The following is an 18,520-nucleotide window of genomic DNA, read 5'->3' as shown; positions in this document are numbered from 1 at the left end:
AATCACTATAAATATACATCATCATTTAAATCCAAACCTACTTGGATTTGTCATTTTGCCGAATTTTATACATCTTTGCAAACCTGCTTAAGTCCTTTCTAGAACAAGGCAGGGTATAATTTAAAAAATAAAAACGACATTTTGATAATCTTTTAAAGCAATTGTTTGCTTTAAATGAATTACTGAAGGAAAGAAATGGTAGAGGAAACCAGGATCACAATTAACGTTGGGTAATTTGTGGTGACTGTGTAATTTTGAGTGAGTCACTGCTCCTTAGTGAATCTTGGTAAGAACACCAAGGATTCGTCGTTGTTGCTAAGGGTGTTGGTGGACCAGGACCCAGCTGCTCAAACTGTTTCTGCTTGTTTGGAAATATCAGGGCAGAGTAATTCTGCTTTAAGACCTGGAGGAGAAGGCTCTCTACAAGCAGAAAGCACCCGTGCCCACCCCTTTGCCCCTTCTGCTGCAAAGCCCTTTGTCTGGTGGGCATCAGGCCCCTCCTGCAGAGAGGCTTCCCTTGGCGAGGGGATTGGCAGGGACATACATACAGGAGGGACGGTTCAGTCCCTGCTTCAGTTGTCAGGCAATTAAAAAAAAACACCTGGGTAAATCCTGTGATATGTTACTCAGCCAGCATTGGCGTCTAAAACCTTTGGAGAAAGACTTCCTTTTGGCATATGGAGTGGGGATGGGATCTCCTTTTCCCTTTGAAAAGAAAAACTTCCTTCACCTTTGTCAGACGAAAGTGAACAGCAGCCCCCAAACAGATTTACAATAGAGAAAAAGCATTTTTCAGAATATTAGAACTCTCAGGTGTACCAGGTCCTGACCTTGCGGATCTTGAGGGTTAGACTTTGTTTTTTTTTCTAGCAAGAAAATAAATTAAGCAAAAAGCAGCCTCGAGAGGAATTGGGGCAAAGAGCTTCTAATCTGCATGGGTTTGGAGATGCTGGTCCCCAAGCCCCGTGTGTTCTGTGTCTACACTTACAGGTATTGCTCACGCAGGCTGCCCCCGAGTCGTATTTATAGGCTTGGAGGCACGCGCTGGCAGCAGGAGCCGGTGTCCTAGCGGGTGTGCGTTGTGTGGGAACAGTGTCAGGTTGGAAACCTCTGCTGAATGTATGATGAAGCCTCCAGAAGTTCTGCTGCCGGGTGCCGTTAGTCATATGGTATCATTCTGGTAGAATTTATTTAAATTATATTTCAAATTAGCTTGTTAGAATAAAAATACGCGTGTGGGGAACACATTTAGACATTTGTCAACGACTAGAGATTTTTTTCTTTTTAAACAATTTTATTCACAAGCCTGGTTGATTGTCTTCGTCTTCTTCTTCTTCTGAGGAATTGGGGACCATGGCGCCCCCTCACCCCATGCAGAAAAGCTTAGGATGAGGCATCGCCACCAGCCAAAGCAGTTAGCTTGAGAGCTGTGCAGTAAGAGACCCTTTAGTACCCAGGTGCCTCCCAGACGAGTTGAGGCTGAGTCCCAGCTACCAGAGGGGCTCTGACGGTCCCTCTTTGGTTGCCGTGCTCCAGATCACCAGTGAGGGGCAGAACCGCCCAGCCAGCCCTTTGTCCTCCTTCCTCCCTTTGTGCTCTGGGGGAAATCTTGTCTGTGGGTTATGGGGTAGGGGTTGTCCATAGGGATCCAATTAATGAGGAATATTGTAGACCCTGCTGCCCAGGCATTGGATCCCTTTTGGGATTTTTAATTCGGAAAGCTTTTAATTGGGGTTGTTCAGATAAATGGAGAACAGGAGAGTTGTTTGTCCCGGGGGGTTGGGTGATGGAGAAAAGGTCCTCCTGGGGAAGAGGAATGGAGCCTGTTTCAGGAGGCTCCAAAAAGCAGGAAAAGGAGCTCCCGGTGGAGGCGGCATCCAGGCTGATTTCAGGTCATGGGTCTGAGGATGAGCTCTCTAACCCCTCCGAGTGGACTGAAGATAAAACTGGCTGTCTCAGCAAGATGAGTCCATTGTCACGGAAGGCCACCTGTCAGGAGGTCTCAGGGGTGCTCAGTACAGACCCCAGCCCCCCTGGTTGGCTGTGTGAGCTTGGACAAGTCATTTTCTCTCTCTAAGCTTCACTGTCTTCAGCTGTTAAAGGACGGAGACGATTAATGAGAAAAATGTGTGTAAAGCACTTAGCACAACGTCTCACACATAAATATTTCATCAGTGGTGGCCAACTTCACCGTGATCATCATGATCATTTCTGTTTTGGGTAGGAGGTTGGCAGGTGTACTCCTCAAGGTACTCCTGAGGTACCTTCTGGAGTACATGGTTGGAAATGGTCCATTCTTCATCTTTAATCCTCTTGGGCGCTCCCCGAGTCCTCAGCTGCTGGCCAGTCCTGAGTACTGCCAAGGTTGGCTCCCTGTCATTGGGTGACCCAGAGAATATGCAGTTTGCCTTCTGAAGCTCTCGTTCATATCACTAAGCCTCTCCAGTCGTGTGGCTGGAGGAATGTTACCAGCCAGTGGACAAGGAAGGTTAGGAAGCTGACCCACCCATCCCAACAAGAAAGCCAGTCTACCAACCAGTTGCTTTCATGGGGAGGTGCAAGTGTGGACAAAAAAACCAAGGAGTTCTCCCCATTGTGGGCATCAGACTAGGGATTTGTGTTGCTGGTTAGGGAACCCTTCATTGTATATTCATTCTCTTATTCCTTCAAGGAATCGTGGCCGTCTACCTTGTGTCAGGCACTGTTGTAGGTGCTGGGAACAAACACAATGATGAACATCCATGGTCCCATGATGCTTGCAGTCTAGTGGGGAAGTGGACATCAACCAAACATTACCTAGTGGACTAACATGGGAGGGATATGGGACCAGGGATACAGGGCCATGTGGACTAGACAGTAGTTGGTTTCAGAGGCTCATATCTCTGATTCCCACCCACTTACATGGATCTGAACTCCTTTCTCATCACCCTTCATCTGTTCATCAGCTCCAGTAGCTTTCTTTTTTATAATTAAAAAATTTTAAAAAAATTAATTTTATTTTTGGCTGCATTGGGTCTTTGTAGCTGCACGTGGGCTTTCTATAGTTGCAGCGAGTGGGGGCTACTCTTCGTTGCAGTGCATGAGCTTTTCATTGAAGTGGCTTCTCTTGTTGCAGAGCACGGGCTCTAGGCACGTGGGCTTCAGTAGTTGTGGCTTGCAGGCTCTAGAGCACAGGCTCAGTAGTTGTGGCACACAGGCTTAGTTGCTCTGCGGCATGTGGGATCTTCCTGACCAGGGCTTGAACCTGTGTCCCCTGCATTTGCAGGCGGGTTCTTAACCACTGCGCCACCAGAGAAGCCCACCCTGTAGCTTTCTTGACTCTTTGACCAATGGCCATCCCCTAGCTCTTGAGCACCTTCTCTGGGCCAGGCTCCAGGAGGACAGAGGTTGTTAGAACAGGGTCCCTGCCCTCCTGAGGCAGATGGATGGTGGGCAGCTAATTAGGGCAATGAGATAAGCCCTTGTATTGAAATATGGACAAGGATGAAATGCTTAACTCTGCAAGAAGTTAGACAAGGCTTCTCGAAGGAGATGACCTTGGAACTGAGTCTTGAAGGATGAGTAGGAGTTTCCCAGGCAGACAGAAAGGCAGAGCAAGGCGAAGCATTTAGATGGAGAGAGCTTCCCATAGGAGGCAGTGGAGTATGGAGGTCAAGGACAGAAACCTTGTACTCAGGCCTGGCTTGGCCATTCGCTGGCTGTATGACTTGGAGCAAGATACTGACCTTCTTTGACCTTCAGTTTCCTCATCTGTGAAATGGGAATGATAATAGTACCAACGTCATAGTGTGGTTGTGAGGATTAAATGAAATACACATCGTGATGGGCGTTAGCTGTTAGTAGTGGGCAGGGAGGTGAGAAAGAATGTGAAGTACATGGTGAGTGTGGAGAAGGGGTCAGGAAGGTATAGACATGAAGGAAAGGCCTTTGTGCCAAGTGGTTGGGTCTTCATCCTGTGGGTGGCAGGGAGCCAGCCATGGATGAGGCTGGAGGTGGGGGGAGCAGTTAGTCTTGGTACCAGAGAATGAGGCCTGACCCCCAGGGCAGTGGCAGGCAGGGGGCTCAGAGAGGAAGAGGTGACTTGGGGTAGGAGGCAGAAACATGCTGTATCCCATGGAATTGGACTTCAGTCTATACATAATGAGGGAACACTTTCAGTTTTGAAGAGAAGAATGTTACTTGCATTAGGAAAATTATTCCAGAGATGGTAATGAAGGGTTGCATAGAAAGTTAAGAGATTAGAGGAAAGAGACCTCATAGGAACTAGCCACAGTCCAGGCAAGAAATGTTGAGAGCAGAAAGCAGATATGGCACAGACTTATGTAATGTAAACCTTGCCCTGTTCTGTTCTAGACCTGAGGCAGCTTCTAGGAATGTACATAATACAATAAAATAGAAAAATATATGTAAGACACCTTGCTGGAGGTGAGAGGTAGAAAGCTTGAACGTCTTTCCTATAGAGTCGCTAAGTTAGGCCACAAATTAAACTATTATTTAATGAGAACTTAGTGGGTTGGAGTTACCATGCAGAGTGTGTCTATATAATATCTCATTTAATTCTCACAACAACCCTCACTTTCATAGTTGGAGACACTGGGCTTGAGAGATTAGTAATCTGTTCAAGCTCCCAGCCAGGATGTGGCAGAGTTGGAAACTAAGTTCAAGCCTGTTTGAGAGCAGAATCCATGTTCTTAAGATGCACTTTCTGGAGGCCAGAGACACCCTGAGAGTCACGTGGGTGGTGGACCCACGGCTCTTGATTGTTGAAATGAGAGAAAGGAAGAGGCAGAGTTGCCAGCAATTCGGATATTTCTAGACTGTATGGCTGAGTGGATGGTGGTGCCATTAACCAAGATTGGGAACACAAGAGGAGGTGCAGTTTTGGGGAGGGAATTGATGAGAGTTTAGTCTGGGGTGATTATGGTGAATTTCCACTTGTAGTGGGTCATATGGAGTGGCCTCTATCAGTAGAAATTCAGCTCTAGCACTTAGCAATTAGGATAGAATCAGAGGTACAGATTTGAGAGCCATCACCTCTGAGATGGATTTGATCAGCCAAGGAGAGAGTGGGTCAAGAAGGTGAAGATGGAACTCTGGGAAAGGATGACAGTTGAAGAGAAGGAAAAGAAGCCAGTGGGTGAGTCTTAGAGGTGATGACATTGGAGGAAGGCTGGAGGAGAGAGGTGTCGCGGAAGCCAGGGGAGAGGAGGCTGAAAAGGGAGGTGTACTCAACAGGAGTGAAGACCTCAGAAAGCTGGGTGGGGACCCAAGGTGCATGCTGCTAAATACCACTGTGAGGGTGGGAGTGTTAGGGCACTGATGGATTTTAAGAGCAGCTTCAGCCAAGTGTGAAGGCATAAATCCATCCGCAGTGATTTAAGGAGTGAGCGTGTGGTAGGGGAATAGAGAAGTCTGGCTGAAGATGAAGGTGAGTTTGAGGGTGAGTCAGGGTAGAAGGAAGGCTGATTTTTATTTCATAAGTTGAGCATGTTGGAAGTCTGAGGGGGAAAGGAAAGGAGGAGGTTGAAGGCATTAGAGAAAGATGAGAGGCAGTGAGGTTAGCACAGTGAGGTTGGAGGCAGGAGGGAACTAGAACAAGAGCTTTCGGCTGGGAGGGTCATCCTTAGAGACCAGGCAGGGTGCAGGTATGGAGGCATTTTGAGGCTGTGGTGGAAAGGGGAATGAGGGAGCTGGGTCTACTGGCTTTTTTTTTTTTTTTTTTTTAATTTTATTTATTTTTGGCTGCGTTGGGTCTTCGTTGCTATGCACGGGCTTTCTCTATTTGCGGCGAGTAGGGGCTGCTCTTCGTTGCGGTGCGCGGGCTTCTCATTGCGGTGGCTTCTCTTGCTGCAGAGCACGGGCTCTAGGCGCGTGGGCTTCAGTAGTTGTGGCATGTGGGCTCAGTAGTTGTGGCACACGGGCCCTAGAGCGTGTGGGCTTCAGTAGTTGCGGTGCAAGGGCTTAGTTGCTCCACGGCATGTGGGATCTTCCTGGACCAGGCCTCGAACCCGTGTCCCCTGCCTTGGCAGGTGGATTCTTAACCACTGCGCCACCAGGGAAGTCCCAACTGGCTTTTCCTTCTCAGTGTGAGCTAAGGAATTGATCTGAGAACCAGGCGGTAGATCGGGAAGAGAGGAAATGCTTTGGTACAGCTGGTTGTTGGGGGTGGGGCAGGGAGTTAGCTGGGGCAAATACAGATTTGTGAGCAACCTGAGGGACTAGTTGGAGATTCAGGAATGTGAGTTTGCAAAGTTGCCAGTCACCACAGCTAGACTACTTACCAACATCCAAGAGACCTGGGGGTAGGAGCAGAGGCAAGCAGTCCCAGACCCAGATGATGGGCAGTCAGAGACGGCCACCCTGGTTGGATTCCAGGTGCTTTGCTGTCCGCAGCTGTCGGGGATGCTGCGTGGGAGGAGGGGAGAGCCTGCTTCATCCCCATCAGTCCCCTTTTTGCTTTCGCGTCTCTGAGTAGCCAGTCACTATTCTGTTGTTAATAATTCTTCCAGACCTTTTCTAAAAAACTCATTAAAGTTCTTGCCAGCATGACCTCTTTGAGTAATGAGATCTGTAAGTTTATTAACCTCTGTGAGAAGTGGATTTCCTTGCTCCATGGGAGCAGATAATCTCTTGGAGGGAATGAACATTAATGTGGTGACCCGGAGGGTCAGCTCGACACCTGAGGGCAGAGGCAGGGTGGGGGTGGCTTATCTGTGCCCTCTCCCCCACCATCTGATGTAGGGCGTGTCCCATGGAAGATGGACTGAGTGCTTCTGCACAGCGCTGTCTCCTTGACCTCACTCTGAGTCTTGCAGTGGCCCAAAGCTGAGATGGTAAGAAAAACCAGACCATAACAAAACCTCATTTCTTTTGATGAGTCTGATTCTCTAAGTATGAGAAGGGGAAGGGAAGGCATGGGAACACTGAGTCTTATGCAGACAAGAATATCTAGACTATGGGTCAATTCACAGGGCGCCCAGCTAAGTAGAAATGATTCATGACTTCATCTTCTTTAGTTTGACGTTTCAAGCCTGCTCTAACCTAGCCTGACCTACCTGTCTTCTGTGTACCTGAATACTTGGCCCATGCCCCTCTGTACTGTTTATCACATAAAACATTTGATTATAAGACAATGGGTTTTTTTGTTTGTTTGTTTGTTTTTGGCTGCGCCTTGTGGCATGCGGGATCTTAGTTCCCTGACCAGGGATCACACCTGCGCCCCCTGCATTGGAAGCACAGAGTCTTATCTACTGGACCGCCAGGGAAGTCCCTATAATACAATGTTATATCAACATAATATCATAATCTGCTTCCCCCCAACCCTTGCCAATTGGACCAGCACAGTCCAATAGAAATATGAAGGCCACATATGTAATTTTACATGTTCTATTGTCCATTTAAAAAAAAGGCAAAAGAAACAGGTGAAATAAATTTTAATGTATTTTAAACACATATATCCAAAATATTATCATTTTAACATTTAATGATTTAAATCAGACATGGTTCCTCTTATTCCCATGAAATTTACATTCTAGTGAGGGAGACAGATTCTGCCTGTCTCTGCCTACTCCCAGCCCTCGCCTCCCCCCAACAACAACAAAAAAACCTCTTAAAAGCATCCACAAATAAAGTAACTGCAAGTCATGCTCAGTGCCATGAGAGAGAGAAGCAAGGGCTGAGACTGACTTTAGAATGTATGTTTATGAGCTGCCTCTGAAGAGGTGACATTTAAGCTGCTATACATCACGTGAAGAACAGGAGCAGCCCATTCTAGGTGGAGGAGCAGGTGTGAAGACCCGGCGTGGGAAGGAGCTGCCCAGAATGTTTGAGAAATTGAAATCAGACCTGTGGGGCTGGCTGGCAGCAAGTGAGGGGAGGGCGCCCAGTCTGAGGTTGGAGAGAAGTAGGAAGGGATGAAGGTGGATGGGACCTCATAGGCTGTGGCATGGCCTGTGGTTTTTATTTGAGATGCCATGAGATTGGATAAGACTGAAGGTTTTTAAAAAAATTTTTTTTTGGCCACGCTGCGTGGTGTGTGGGATCTTAGTTCCCCAACCAGGGATCAAATCTGCACCCACTGTATTGGAAGCACGGAATCTCAACCACTGGACCGCCAGGGAAGTCCAAGACTGAAGGGTTTTAATAGGCCTGCCACGCAGCCCTTCCTAATTTTTAAGAAGACTTTTCTGGTGCTCTGTGGAGAATGGATGGAAGAGGATGAGCCCTGAGCAAGAAGAAGTGACAGGGTTCCTGGGTTCCAGTTCAAAGAGGATGCTGGCTGAGCCTAAGGTTGCAGAGGGGAGGGAGTGAAGTGGGCAGATTCCACAGATGGTTTGGAGAACTTTCAGAGGGATTGGATATGGGGTAAGGATAAGGGAGAGGGAGGAAATAAAGAGGACCCATTTGGTTTGGGGGTTAAGCAAATAGTAGGTGTAGGGAAGCCTACAGGAGGAGCAGGTTAGGTGTGGAGTGGGTGAGTCAAGGTCAAGTAACTGCATCATGTTAAGCCAGAGGTGGTGAGTGGAGCTGGGCAGAAGGCAGTGGGTTGTATGCAGCTTGGGCTCAGCGGAGGTCAGACTGGAGGTAGATTGCATGAGGTCACGATGGATCGGGAGGGTAGGCAGAAGGGGAGAGGGCTCAGGAACACCCACTGTTGAGGGGCCGGTAGAAGAGGAGGAGCCAGCAAGGAAGACAGAGGAGGAACCCCCGGGGAGGGAGTAGGAACTGGGGCCGTGTCTCCAGGAGGAGGGCTTGGGCGTCAGTGTCAAGCGCTGCTGAGAAGTGGCCTGGGACTGGGTGGCATGGTGGCCTCTGGTGGCCCTGACCTCAGCCCAGTCAATGACGAGGTGGGGTCGGACACCAGGTGGGCTGGAAGTTGAATGGGAGGCTGGAACAGGGGTTGCGTGGGGGATGCGTGGACCACTTTTTCAAGAAGTTGACTGTTTAGGGAGCAGAGGAATAAGACAACATGAGAGGCTGTGGGTAAAGGGAGAAGGTATTTAAGATAGGAGAACTCCAGCATGCGCAGTGCTGGCGGGAATGCTGCCCAAGAGAAGCGGGGTGACAGAGCAGCCCAGGCCTTGAGAAGATGACAGGCATGGGGTTCAGGGCATCAGGGGAAGAATTGTCCCTTGGAGCGGGGAGAGGGAGGCACCCTCTCCTGGAAAGGAGGGAAGGAGGCCACAGTGGGAGCAGATAGAGGCAGGTCTGGGTGGGGTGGAAGACGCATGAGTTCCAGTCCAAGCCTCCTGTTTTCTCCATGATGTTTGAGACAGGGTCATCAGCTCACAGCAAGGGGGAGGGGCTTCCCTGGTGGTGCAGTGGTTAAGAATCCACCTGCCAATGCAGGGGATGTGGGTTCAAGCCCTGGTCTGGGAAGATCCCACCTGCCGCGGAGCAACTAAGCCAGTGCGCCACAACTACTGAGCCTGTGCTCTAGAGCCCGCGAGCCACAACTGCTGAAGCCTGCGCGCCTAGAGCCCGTGCTCTGCAACAAGAGAAGCCACTGCAATGAGTAGCCTCTGCTCGCCGCAACTAGAGAAAGCCCGCGCGCAGCAACGAAGACCCAACGCAGCCAAAATAAATAAATAAATAAATAAATTTATTTAAAAAAAAAGGGTGGAGGACCGGGTGTGGGAAGTTTGAGGAGAAGAAAAAGGTGTGAAATTGGGAGCAGGTGGTAAGCCTCCCAGAGAAACCCAGGCTTTGTGGGCCATTGCAGAGCGACAGTTTGAGGTCTGAGAACATGCCTTTAAAGTGAAACATGTCCACCCAATTTTGTGATGTTGCCCGGTTGCTTGGGTGTGGGCACGGGAGGCGGATGGCAGGACGCATCAGGCTGAGAGGCAGGGTATTCCCACGGGGTTGGGAACAGTGATAGCCCGTGGGAAGGGTATGGGCCATTCAAGGAAGGAAGGGAAGTCACTGAAGGGCATGGGGAAGAAGGCGTTGGACTGGCGGAGGTCAAGGGGCTGAGTCCAGGGTGCTGGGGGCTATCCTCATGGATGGTGGTGGTGACAGGAGGTGGCTGGAAGAAGCAGCTGGGCTCGGAGCTGAAGCCCCCGATCAATGACCGGAAACACCTGGAGGCTGGTGAGGGTGGGGAGGGGAGGCAAGTGGCTGGAATGGCCTCGCCTTCAGGGGCTCAGAGAGAGCCACGTGCTGGGGGGGGCCACAAGGACACCAATCGCCCGTCCCCCCTTGTGTTCTGCTTTTGTGGGAGGCGAGAGGAACGGACGGGCTGTGCGTGGTGTGGGGAGTGCTATCCTCAGGGACCAGCCTAGTGTCTGTTAAGGCATGAAGGTGAAGGGAATATTCTGGCTGGACAGCTGGTGCCCGCTGATTTCAAGGACCTCAGTGAGGCCACAGAGGATTTGAGAGTGTAGGGAGGAGCGAAGGACTGGCTCTGATTTGGGGATGAACAGAGCAGGGAGGACCGGGAGGCTGGATGATGCTGGGTGACTCAGAGGGTGTGGCCTCCTGGCTCTCCCCGAGGTAAAGGGGTGGGAAGTGGGGCAGATCTTCCCGAGCATGTGAAAGACTTGGGGATTTTGAGTTGATGGTGAGTTCCATGTGAGTCCGCCCAGGTGGTGTGGTTGTCTCGAAGGCTGGCTAAAACTTTGAAGACCTCAGTCGAAGTATGAAAATAGCTATAATAGAGGTGATGGGTCTGCTTCACTCTGCATCTAGAATGTTGTATTTGGTTCTGGGTGTCAGAGTTCATCCAATTTAGGAGGGAGAGCAGAGCAGGAGGAGTCTGGCCACATGTTTCCTTAGGATGATTTGAAGGAAGTTTTCTTAAAATGAAGTCCCTATATGCAGTTCAGGGGTCTGTGAACACCCCTCCCCACAAACTGTATGGAGCGTTGTATATGTGCATGTGCTTTTCTAGGGAGGATGGCCATAGTTTTTTGTGGTTTTTTGCCATAGTTTTTTATCAGATTTTCAAAGGGGTCCTTGACTCAAAAAGAGATTAGAACCACTTGTTTAAAGGGTTTGGGCATGTTCAGCTTAGAGAGGGGAGAACATGGGCCAAGAGGTAGGGGGAGGAGAGAGCTGTTTCCATGTAGGTGAGCACTGCCATTTGGAGGAGGGGGATTTGCTCTTGTGGACAAGTCTGGGGGAACTCCAACCAGTGGGAGGGAGGCACAGGCAGCCGGGTGGGTGTCTGAGGGAGCCTGAGGGCACCTGTTACAGGTTGGGTATATACACAGGGCAGGGACAGAAGGAGGTGGCCTGTGACGGCTGCAAAAGCTTCGTCCAAACCTTCTTGTTCTGAGGAGCACACAACTCTGGGCATTGCCAGGTTTTCCTCATCCTCAGGAAGACCGTGTTGTGGGCTGAGCTTTGCTGGGAGAGATGAACCCCCTGCAGGTGCTCAGGTATGCGGCTCTGGGGTGCAGAGGCCCCCTGGAAACCTGCCTGCCTTTTTGGAGACAGTGCATTAACTGTCCTTTTAGGGAGTGGGCCCTCCACCCATCCTGGGGCCTCAGGTGACCCATCTGTGGTGTGGGGACGTGTTCCTTGGGCATTGCCTTGGGGTGTGCCTAGCCCTTCCCCATGTCTCATCCGGGGCTGTGAGCCCACCTCTGTGGGCCCTCAGGTGCCCACCTCGATGGCCCGTGGCATCTCTTCCAGGATGTGGAGTTGGGTGAGACGAGCACTGAATTGGACCTGAGGTTGAGCAGAGCTTGCTGTCTTAGGGGGGCCCCGTACCTCCCTGCAACCAGCGTGTTCCCAAGCAATAGCTGGGCTCCTACCTGACTTTGGCACCAACAGAATCTGATCCGCTAAATTTGAAAGTGACTCCCATGGGACAAAACTGATGATTAATCAAGCTTGGCCTTTGTCAGGGCTTCCTCCCTTTTTTTTCTTCTCTATTTTTTTTTGTTTGTTCTTTTTGTAAAGCAGGCATGTTTCACCAAGGATGGAATATTCTGGAAAATTGGAATTGGACTCCCACAACCCGATTGAAAGCCATATCCCTTACTTCAAAGGAGGGAGCTAAAAAAAAGCCACTCCTTGTCTTCTCCCGTGAATTTTAAATATTCTGAAAGCTTTGCCCACAAAGGAAACAATGCCTTATTCCCTAAATAATTAAGTAGAGTACACCGAGCATGGCAGTGTGGCCCAGGCCTGGTCATACTGTACCTCTGGGAGCCTCTCAGGGGGAGAGCTTGGCTGGGTGCCCGAGGAGGTTCTCCTCGTAGAGAAAGGGAAGCAGCCTTGCAAGCAGCCGGCAAAATTGGCACAGCCCTGGAAATGTCACGAAAGCGGCTGAAGGTGTCATGTGATATAATGCAAGTTTTCCCCTGAGAGGCTGCATCCATCAGCTGTTTGTATCAGCCCAGTGAATTCTTAGTTGGTCTTATTTGTCCCTTCACTGCCACGTGACTGCGCACGTGAGACAACCATGGCCTCAGGCCACATCTGCATCCTCCCAACCACTGTAGTATTGGCACTGGTTTCTATATGTACTTGGTGGAGATTTCTGGAGACTCTGCAGGGAAGAGGAGGCTACTTTGTCTTCTGGCAGATGACCCTCCCCTCAGGAGCCATGGTGGCATCTCAGAACTGGCTGATTATTTCCCAGCTATCTTCCTGTTCTGTACTTACACAGGTTCTTTATCTGTGAGGCCACAGAATGGTGTGCTGGACAGACATAGGTCATGCCAGACGGTCATTTTGGTGTCTTACTTGGATTCTGTAGAAGATTGAGTTCTGCCAGGAGGAAGGAAAGTAATATTTGTTGATTATCTATAGGCATTATTTCATTTAAGCTTCATGTTTTATGGATAAGGAAATGAGTTCAGAGAGGTTAAGTTACTTGTTTAACGTCACACAGCCAGGACTCTGAGTGGGCTGGTGGTTATATATATTGTATGACTCTGAGACTTTTACAGTTCCATGACAAAAACAATCTTTGTTTCAAAAGTACTTGAGGTTTAAAAGAAAAGAGGTGTGTTTAAGGAAGCTCTGTTAGCACACCTTCCAAAGGGCAGGGGTTATAAGCAGGTAGTTAGTCTGATGTGAACCCATGGCTGTTCATGCAGCTGAGTTTTCTTTTTCTTTCCTTTTTTTTTTTTTAAATCCAGAATGTGTTTATTGGGATGGTTTCCCATTCATCTTGATTCAGGGTGCTTTTAGTGCTGCCTCTGTCTGAAGGAGCATCCTCCAGTAAGCCTTACTTTTCCTCCTGTAGGCTGGCAGAGGACAGTAGAGCAGCCAACGCACAAAACTGTTTGTGCATGGCTAAAGACGGTGGTGATTTTATAGCATTCTGGGCATTTCACATCCATGAAATAGGAATTGGGGCTCTGCACCAGGCGCTTCTTCTTGTGTTTCCTCTTCTCCTCCTCTGGAGAGGGATGAAGGAGATCCTTTGCAAGAGGTGCATTCTCGTGGGGAAGTCATCACCACTGGAACGCAGCTGAGTTTTCTACACATTTTGCCCTGAATCTCCCGAACCCAGTCCTTGGTCTTCCTTTTCTCATCCTTCTCTCTTCCAGTTTCTTTCTTCTCAGATTTCAGTAGAGGTTCTCAGAATGACTTAATTCTTAAGTCTTCTTGAGTTGTATGTTGCAATCACATCTATTAAGACAATGTTCAGATCACGTAGTAGGCATCTGAGTCCCCAATAAGTAAACCTGTTAGCCTGGGTCTATGTCGGATGAGTTACATTGATATTAATCTTGACACAGAGCAGGGTGGTAAGCTCACCAAAGCCCACATTGCTCTCACCTGCTTTTTGGCTGTGAATCAGGATCTTGCCCACACTTGCCAGGGGTTCAAGCTTTAGCTGATTGCCTGCATTGTTTGTCTGAAAGATGCACGAGAACATTTTTCCCCCAAATGTCCTGGCAGCTTTGCTGTAGCTGGGCCTCTCCTGGCTGTAATAGAAGGAGCTGCCTGTCAGGAACCAGAGCTGGAAGGTGCTTGAGTGATGTGATTTTCAGGACTGGTTTCCCTGTCAGCACTTTATCTCCACAAAAGGGGGTGGTTTTCAAGCCCCTCCATCCTAGGTGAGAGGTCAGACTAAGTCTGAAGTAGTGAAATTTGGTTCTGTTTGTGCATCTTACAAAAATTGTTTGGTTTATTTATATGTTTTTTTTCCTAGAGCAAATCTCTTACCCACGAATGGCTAAACTAACCTAGTGAGTCATGAGTGCAGCTTGAAGAGGAAGTCACAGACTGAAATTATGATCTGAAACCTAGATAGGATCTCGTTAAGTGTCTTTTTCTGGGAGGAAGTTCATGGTTGAGGGTCTTCTAGGTAATCTGTTTTTAGAATGCACTTTTTCAGGTAGCCTCTGAAACTATTCTTGGTAACAGGTAAAATGAATTTCCCCCACATCCATGGGATCAAATATTTGCATGGCAGCAGCAGAAAGCACTGTTTATGCTCAGATCTCCGTGTCTATGGGCTTCTGATGCTTCATGCTTGGGTTTTTCAGAATCAACAGCTTTATTTAGGTCACCTGTATTCAGGTGGCAGCCCGAGGGAAGAGAGCTGCATCCAAGCAGGCTGGGTGGAAGCCTGCAAGCAGCAGGTTAGCCCAGCAATGCAGTTCTTCAATATGAGCTTTGCTCCTCCATTCCCTCAGTTAAGTAATATTTACTGAGTACTTCCAGGGGTGACTAAGATGGATTTGGCCTCTGTCCTTGTAGAGCTTACAGTATAGCAGGGGAGATGGATATTGAATAATTACAAAAGTAAAATTCATTCATTCAACAAGTGTTTGTTGAGTATCTGGTATACCAGGTGCTGCACGTGGTGAACCAGACAAGAATCCCTGCCTTTGTGACACTTACATTCGAACGAGTCACACGATAAATCACACTATAACAAATAAGTAAATTTTATGGCATATTAGAGGTGATAAATGCCATGAGCAATAGAGCAGGTAAAGGTGATTGGGAGTAGGAACCGGGCGGGGTGGGTGAGTGGGTGCCAGTTGCAGAGAGTGGGATGCATGGAATGAAGATGATAGATGGGTTTGGAGTTATTGATAAATGACAGGTTTTGACAGGGAGTTGGAGAGGCTGAGGGAGGTTCAAGCAGTTAGGAGGCCAGTTGGAAGGATCATGTATGTGTGGGTCGAAATGACTGAGAATCAGGACAGGAGTCGTGTAGGAGAGAGGGCCTGTGATCCTGAAATCATCAAGAAACGATGGGGAGTGACACGGGGCTGGTGGTTGACAGCAGCAGTGAGAGGTAGAGGATGACAGAGTCTGATGACAAGAGATTGAAGACCGGGGACTTTGAGGGAGGAGGGAAGTGGTGGTGAGGAGCCTGGTCATCCAGCTGTGCTGTGCAGGAGAGGTACAGGGTGTCGCGAGGGCAGATGGTAGGGGTGTCTGGCCTGGAAGGGAGAGGCTGGGGAAGGCTTCTGTGATAATTTATAATAAATATATATTTGGTCTTCGTCTTGTTCCTGGCACAGAGCTCCTCAAACCCTTGGAATTTCCTGTGAAGAGAGCCTTAAAGGCGTCTTGTTATGTTAATGAGGTGACTTGGAAAGCACCTGAGGATGGGGTGGGGGATCCAACCACATGATTAGAGGGTTGGAACTTTCAGCCACCCTCCCCCACCTCTGGGGAGGGGAGAGGGACTGGAGGTTGAATCAATCGCCAATGATGTCATCAATCATGCCTCTGTAACGAAACCTCCATAAAAACCCAAAAGGGCAGGGTTCAGAGAGCTTCCAGGTTGGTGAACACGAGGGCATTTGGGGCGTGTGGCACTCAGAGGGAGCAGGGACATTCTGAGTCCTTTTTCTATACCTTGCTCTATGTGTCTCTTCCATCTGGCTGTTCCTGAGTTATATCCTTTCATAATAAACCAGTGATCTAGTGAGTAAAATGTTTCTCTGAATTCTGTGAACTGCTCTAGCAAATGAATCAAACTGTTGAGACCTTGAATCTGTCACCAGCTGGTGAGAAGCACAGGTGGTAACTGGACTTGTGATTGACATACGAAGTGGGGGCGGGAGGGGGTCTTGTGGGACTGAACCTGTGACCCGTGGGATCTGACCCTCTCTTCAGGTGGATGGTGTCAGAATTGAGTTGGATTGTAAGACACCCAGCTTGGTGTCTCAGAGAGTTGCTTGGGGAAAACCCACACATTGGAATTGGGTGGAGGGACTTCCCTGGCAGTCCAGTGGTTAAGACTTCACCTTCCAGTGCGAGAGTGCGGGTTCCATCCCCGGTTGGGGAGCTAAGATCCCACATGCCGCGTGGCCAAAAAACCAAAACATAAAAAAAAAAGCAATATTGTAACAGATTCAATAAAGACTTTAAAAATGGTCTACATAAAAAAAAAATCTTTAAAAAAATTTAAAAAAAAGAAATTGGATGCAGAATCTTAGCTTCCCAGAGGAAGTGCTGTTTGAGAGGGTGGTGGGTGGGTAGATGTGGTCCAGAAAAGGTCAGTAGGGAGCACGAACTCTGTAATGGTCAGGAGGAGGCCTGCCTCACAAACCAGGGGTGAGTGTGGACAAGGAGCTGGAGAGAAAAGGGGGTTTCCTGAGTTAGTTGTTTAGTGCTGCAGTAGGAGGAGACCTGTTTGGGTGACTGGTGGCTGCATAGAGACCCAGGTGGGCCAGATGGAGATTCTCTGTGGCCACCCCGGAGGCCAGCTGTTGAAGCACCAGGTGGGCCAGCTGCTGCCTGCTGCCCCATCTTACTGCCTGGTGGGTGGTTCATCAACATGGTCCAGATAGGCCCCAGGGGCACCTTTAGGAGTTGTGAGCCTTTGGGCAGGAACCTGAAGGTTTGGGGAACTCAGGAGGTATTTTCTGGGTTTTCTCCTGACTGTGGAGACTTTGGGAAGGACTGTGGGGTTGCTGCTGGTGAGCAGGATTTGGATTTCTGGATCATTCCTTAAGGCCTGGGATGACAGCCTTGGTGAGAGATGGATAAGGATGAACCTGTTTGCCCAGAGACCCGCTGAGGTCCTCAGGAGGGCTTCTGCCCGAACATGGTGGCAGGGGAGGCAGCCTGGGGAGGAGGGTCAGGGAACACAGGTGTGGGGCCTCATGGAACAAGTGGGAAGGGAGACTGAGGGGTGTGTTGGGTTTAGGTGACCCAGGTGACTCCCGCCTGATAACTTTGTGTGCCCTTGGGTGCCTTACTTAATCTTTTCCCCCTGTTTTCCTCTGTAAAATGAAGACAGAGACACTGATTCTCAAAGTTGTTGGGAAAATGAGGTGAGCTACGTATGTCAGCGCCCAGCATGATGCCAGACACCGACAGATGATCAATACATGCCAGGACCTCTAGGAAATACCTTTTCCAAGGTACTGCCAAGATCTGGTGAGTGGATCTTAGCATTGCTGTAGGACATGGAAAGGTATTTCCTATTTAAAAACCAGATGCCTTAGGAGAGGCACACGAATTGCGCTGCAGATGTGAATGTGCATGGAAACCCGTGAATTTGAGGATGAAAGCTTGATGCAGAGCACTTGGAGGAGATGAAAAGAAAGTGGGGAGAAGTCTACACACAGGCCATCTGGGCCTTTGGAGGGGACGGGCAGTGTGTCCTTGGTATATGGGAAGGAGCACGGGCTGTTCTGGGCACACGTAGGCCCCAACTGTCTGGACACCTGCTAGCTGCCTGGGTCTGCTAAAAGTCGAGTGTCAGACCTTTTCCAAAAGGGAGAAGAACCTGTAGAAAATCCAGTATGATAAATAGCCCCCATCTGATTCATCATAACCAGAGCACAGTGTGATAGGAAAACATGTCATTCTTCTAATAGTCACTTATTTCTGTCTACTGAAGACTTACCAATGCTCTGTACATTTCCTTCCAAACCTAACGAAGTGTAAATGGAACTTGACTGACCGTTTGCTCGGACACTTTTGTTCTCTCTGTGCACCCTTCTCTCTCACCCCTTTGTTTTTTTTGTTTTGTTTTTTGGCTGCGCCATGCAGCTTGCAGGATCTTAGTTCCCCGACCAGGGATGGACCCTGGGCCACGGCAGTGAAAGTGCCAAATCTTAACCCCTGGACTGCCAGGGAATTCCCTCACCACTTTGTTAAGACATGTTTTCTGGGTGCCAGGCTCTGGCTGTGACATGGCACATAAAATGTAGTCCTGGCCCTTAAGCTCACCCCAGTAGAGCTGTGCTTTCAGGCCAGGCAGAGTGCATTGGGAAAGGTCATTTGTGCAGCACCTGGAGTAAAGGGAGGAGTTGCTGGTGGAAGCCATAAGCTGGGCCTCCAGCTGTCCTGTTGCAGCCTGGAGCTGAGAGGGTCAATATATCTCTGCATGCCTCTGTGTGTGTATGTGTGCATACACGTGTGTATGTGTGCTTGTGTGTGTGTGTGCCTGGAAGGAAAACATTACCTAGCAGTTCTGCTGTAGAGAGGGGTTCCCACTGCTGTCAAACAAAGGTCTGCTTGCTTGCCCTGTGGAATTTCACAGGGTCACACCAGCCAGGAGCTAGTCCCTCTGGGCCCTCTGTGACTTGGGTTCACTCAAAGCTCTGGCCACAACTTCAAGCACTTCCTCTATCAAGGT

The 18,520-nt window shown here is 49.1% G+C and overlaps 2 protein-coding genes across 4 annotated transcripts in view; one reads left to right on the top strand and one right to left on the bottom strand.

The window, feature by feature from the left end:
• The window catches only part of HOMER2 (homer scaffold protein 2), a 96,617-nt gene that overhangs the window by 6,469 nt on the left and 71,628 nt on the right, over window positions 1-18,520 (top strand). The window lies entirely within an intron of this gene.
• LOC137761040 (small ribosomal subunit protein eS27-like) lies at window positions 13,143-13,374 on the bottom strand. The gene has a single exon (XM_068537946.1). It carries the CDS (start codon window positions 13,296-13,298, stop codon window positions 13,143-13,145), a length of 156 nt encoding a protein of 51 aa, XP_068394047.1. The 5' UTR covers window positions 13,299-13,374.

This window comes from Eschrichtius robustus, chromosome 1 (assembly GCF_028021215.1).
Source record: "Eschrichtius robustus isolate mEscRob2 chromosome 1, mEscRob2.pri, whole genome shotgun sequence".
Classification (NCBI taxonomy): domain Eukaryota; kingdom Metazoa; phylum Chordata; class Mammalia; order Artiodactyla; family Eschrichtiidae; genus Eschrichtius; species Eschrichtius robustus.
The sequence above is the reverse complement of the archived record's forward strand: the minus strand, read 5'-3'. Positions and strand labels throughout refer to the sequence as shown.

What these genes read in the sequence shown, in the direction of transcription:
- LOC137761040 (XM_068537946.1), bottom strand. Translation starts at nt 13,298, where the DNA reads ATGGATGTGAAATGCCCAGAATGCTATAAAATCACCACCGTCTTTAGC.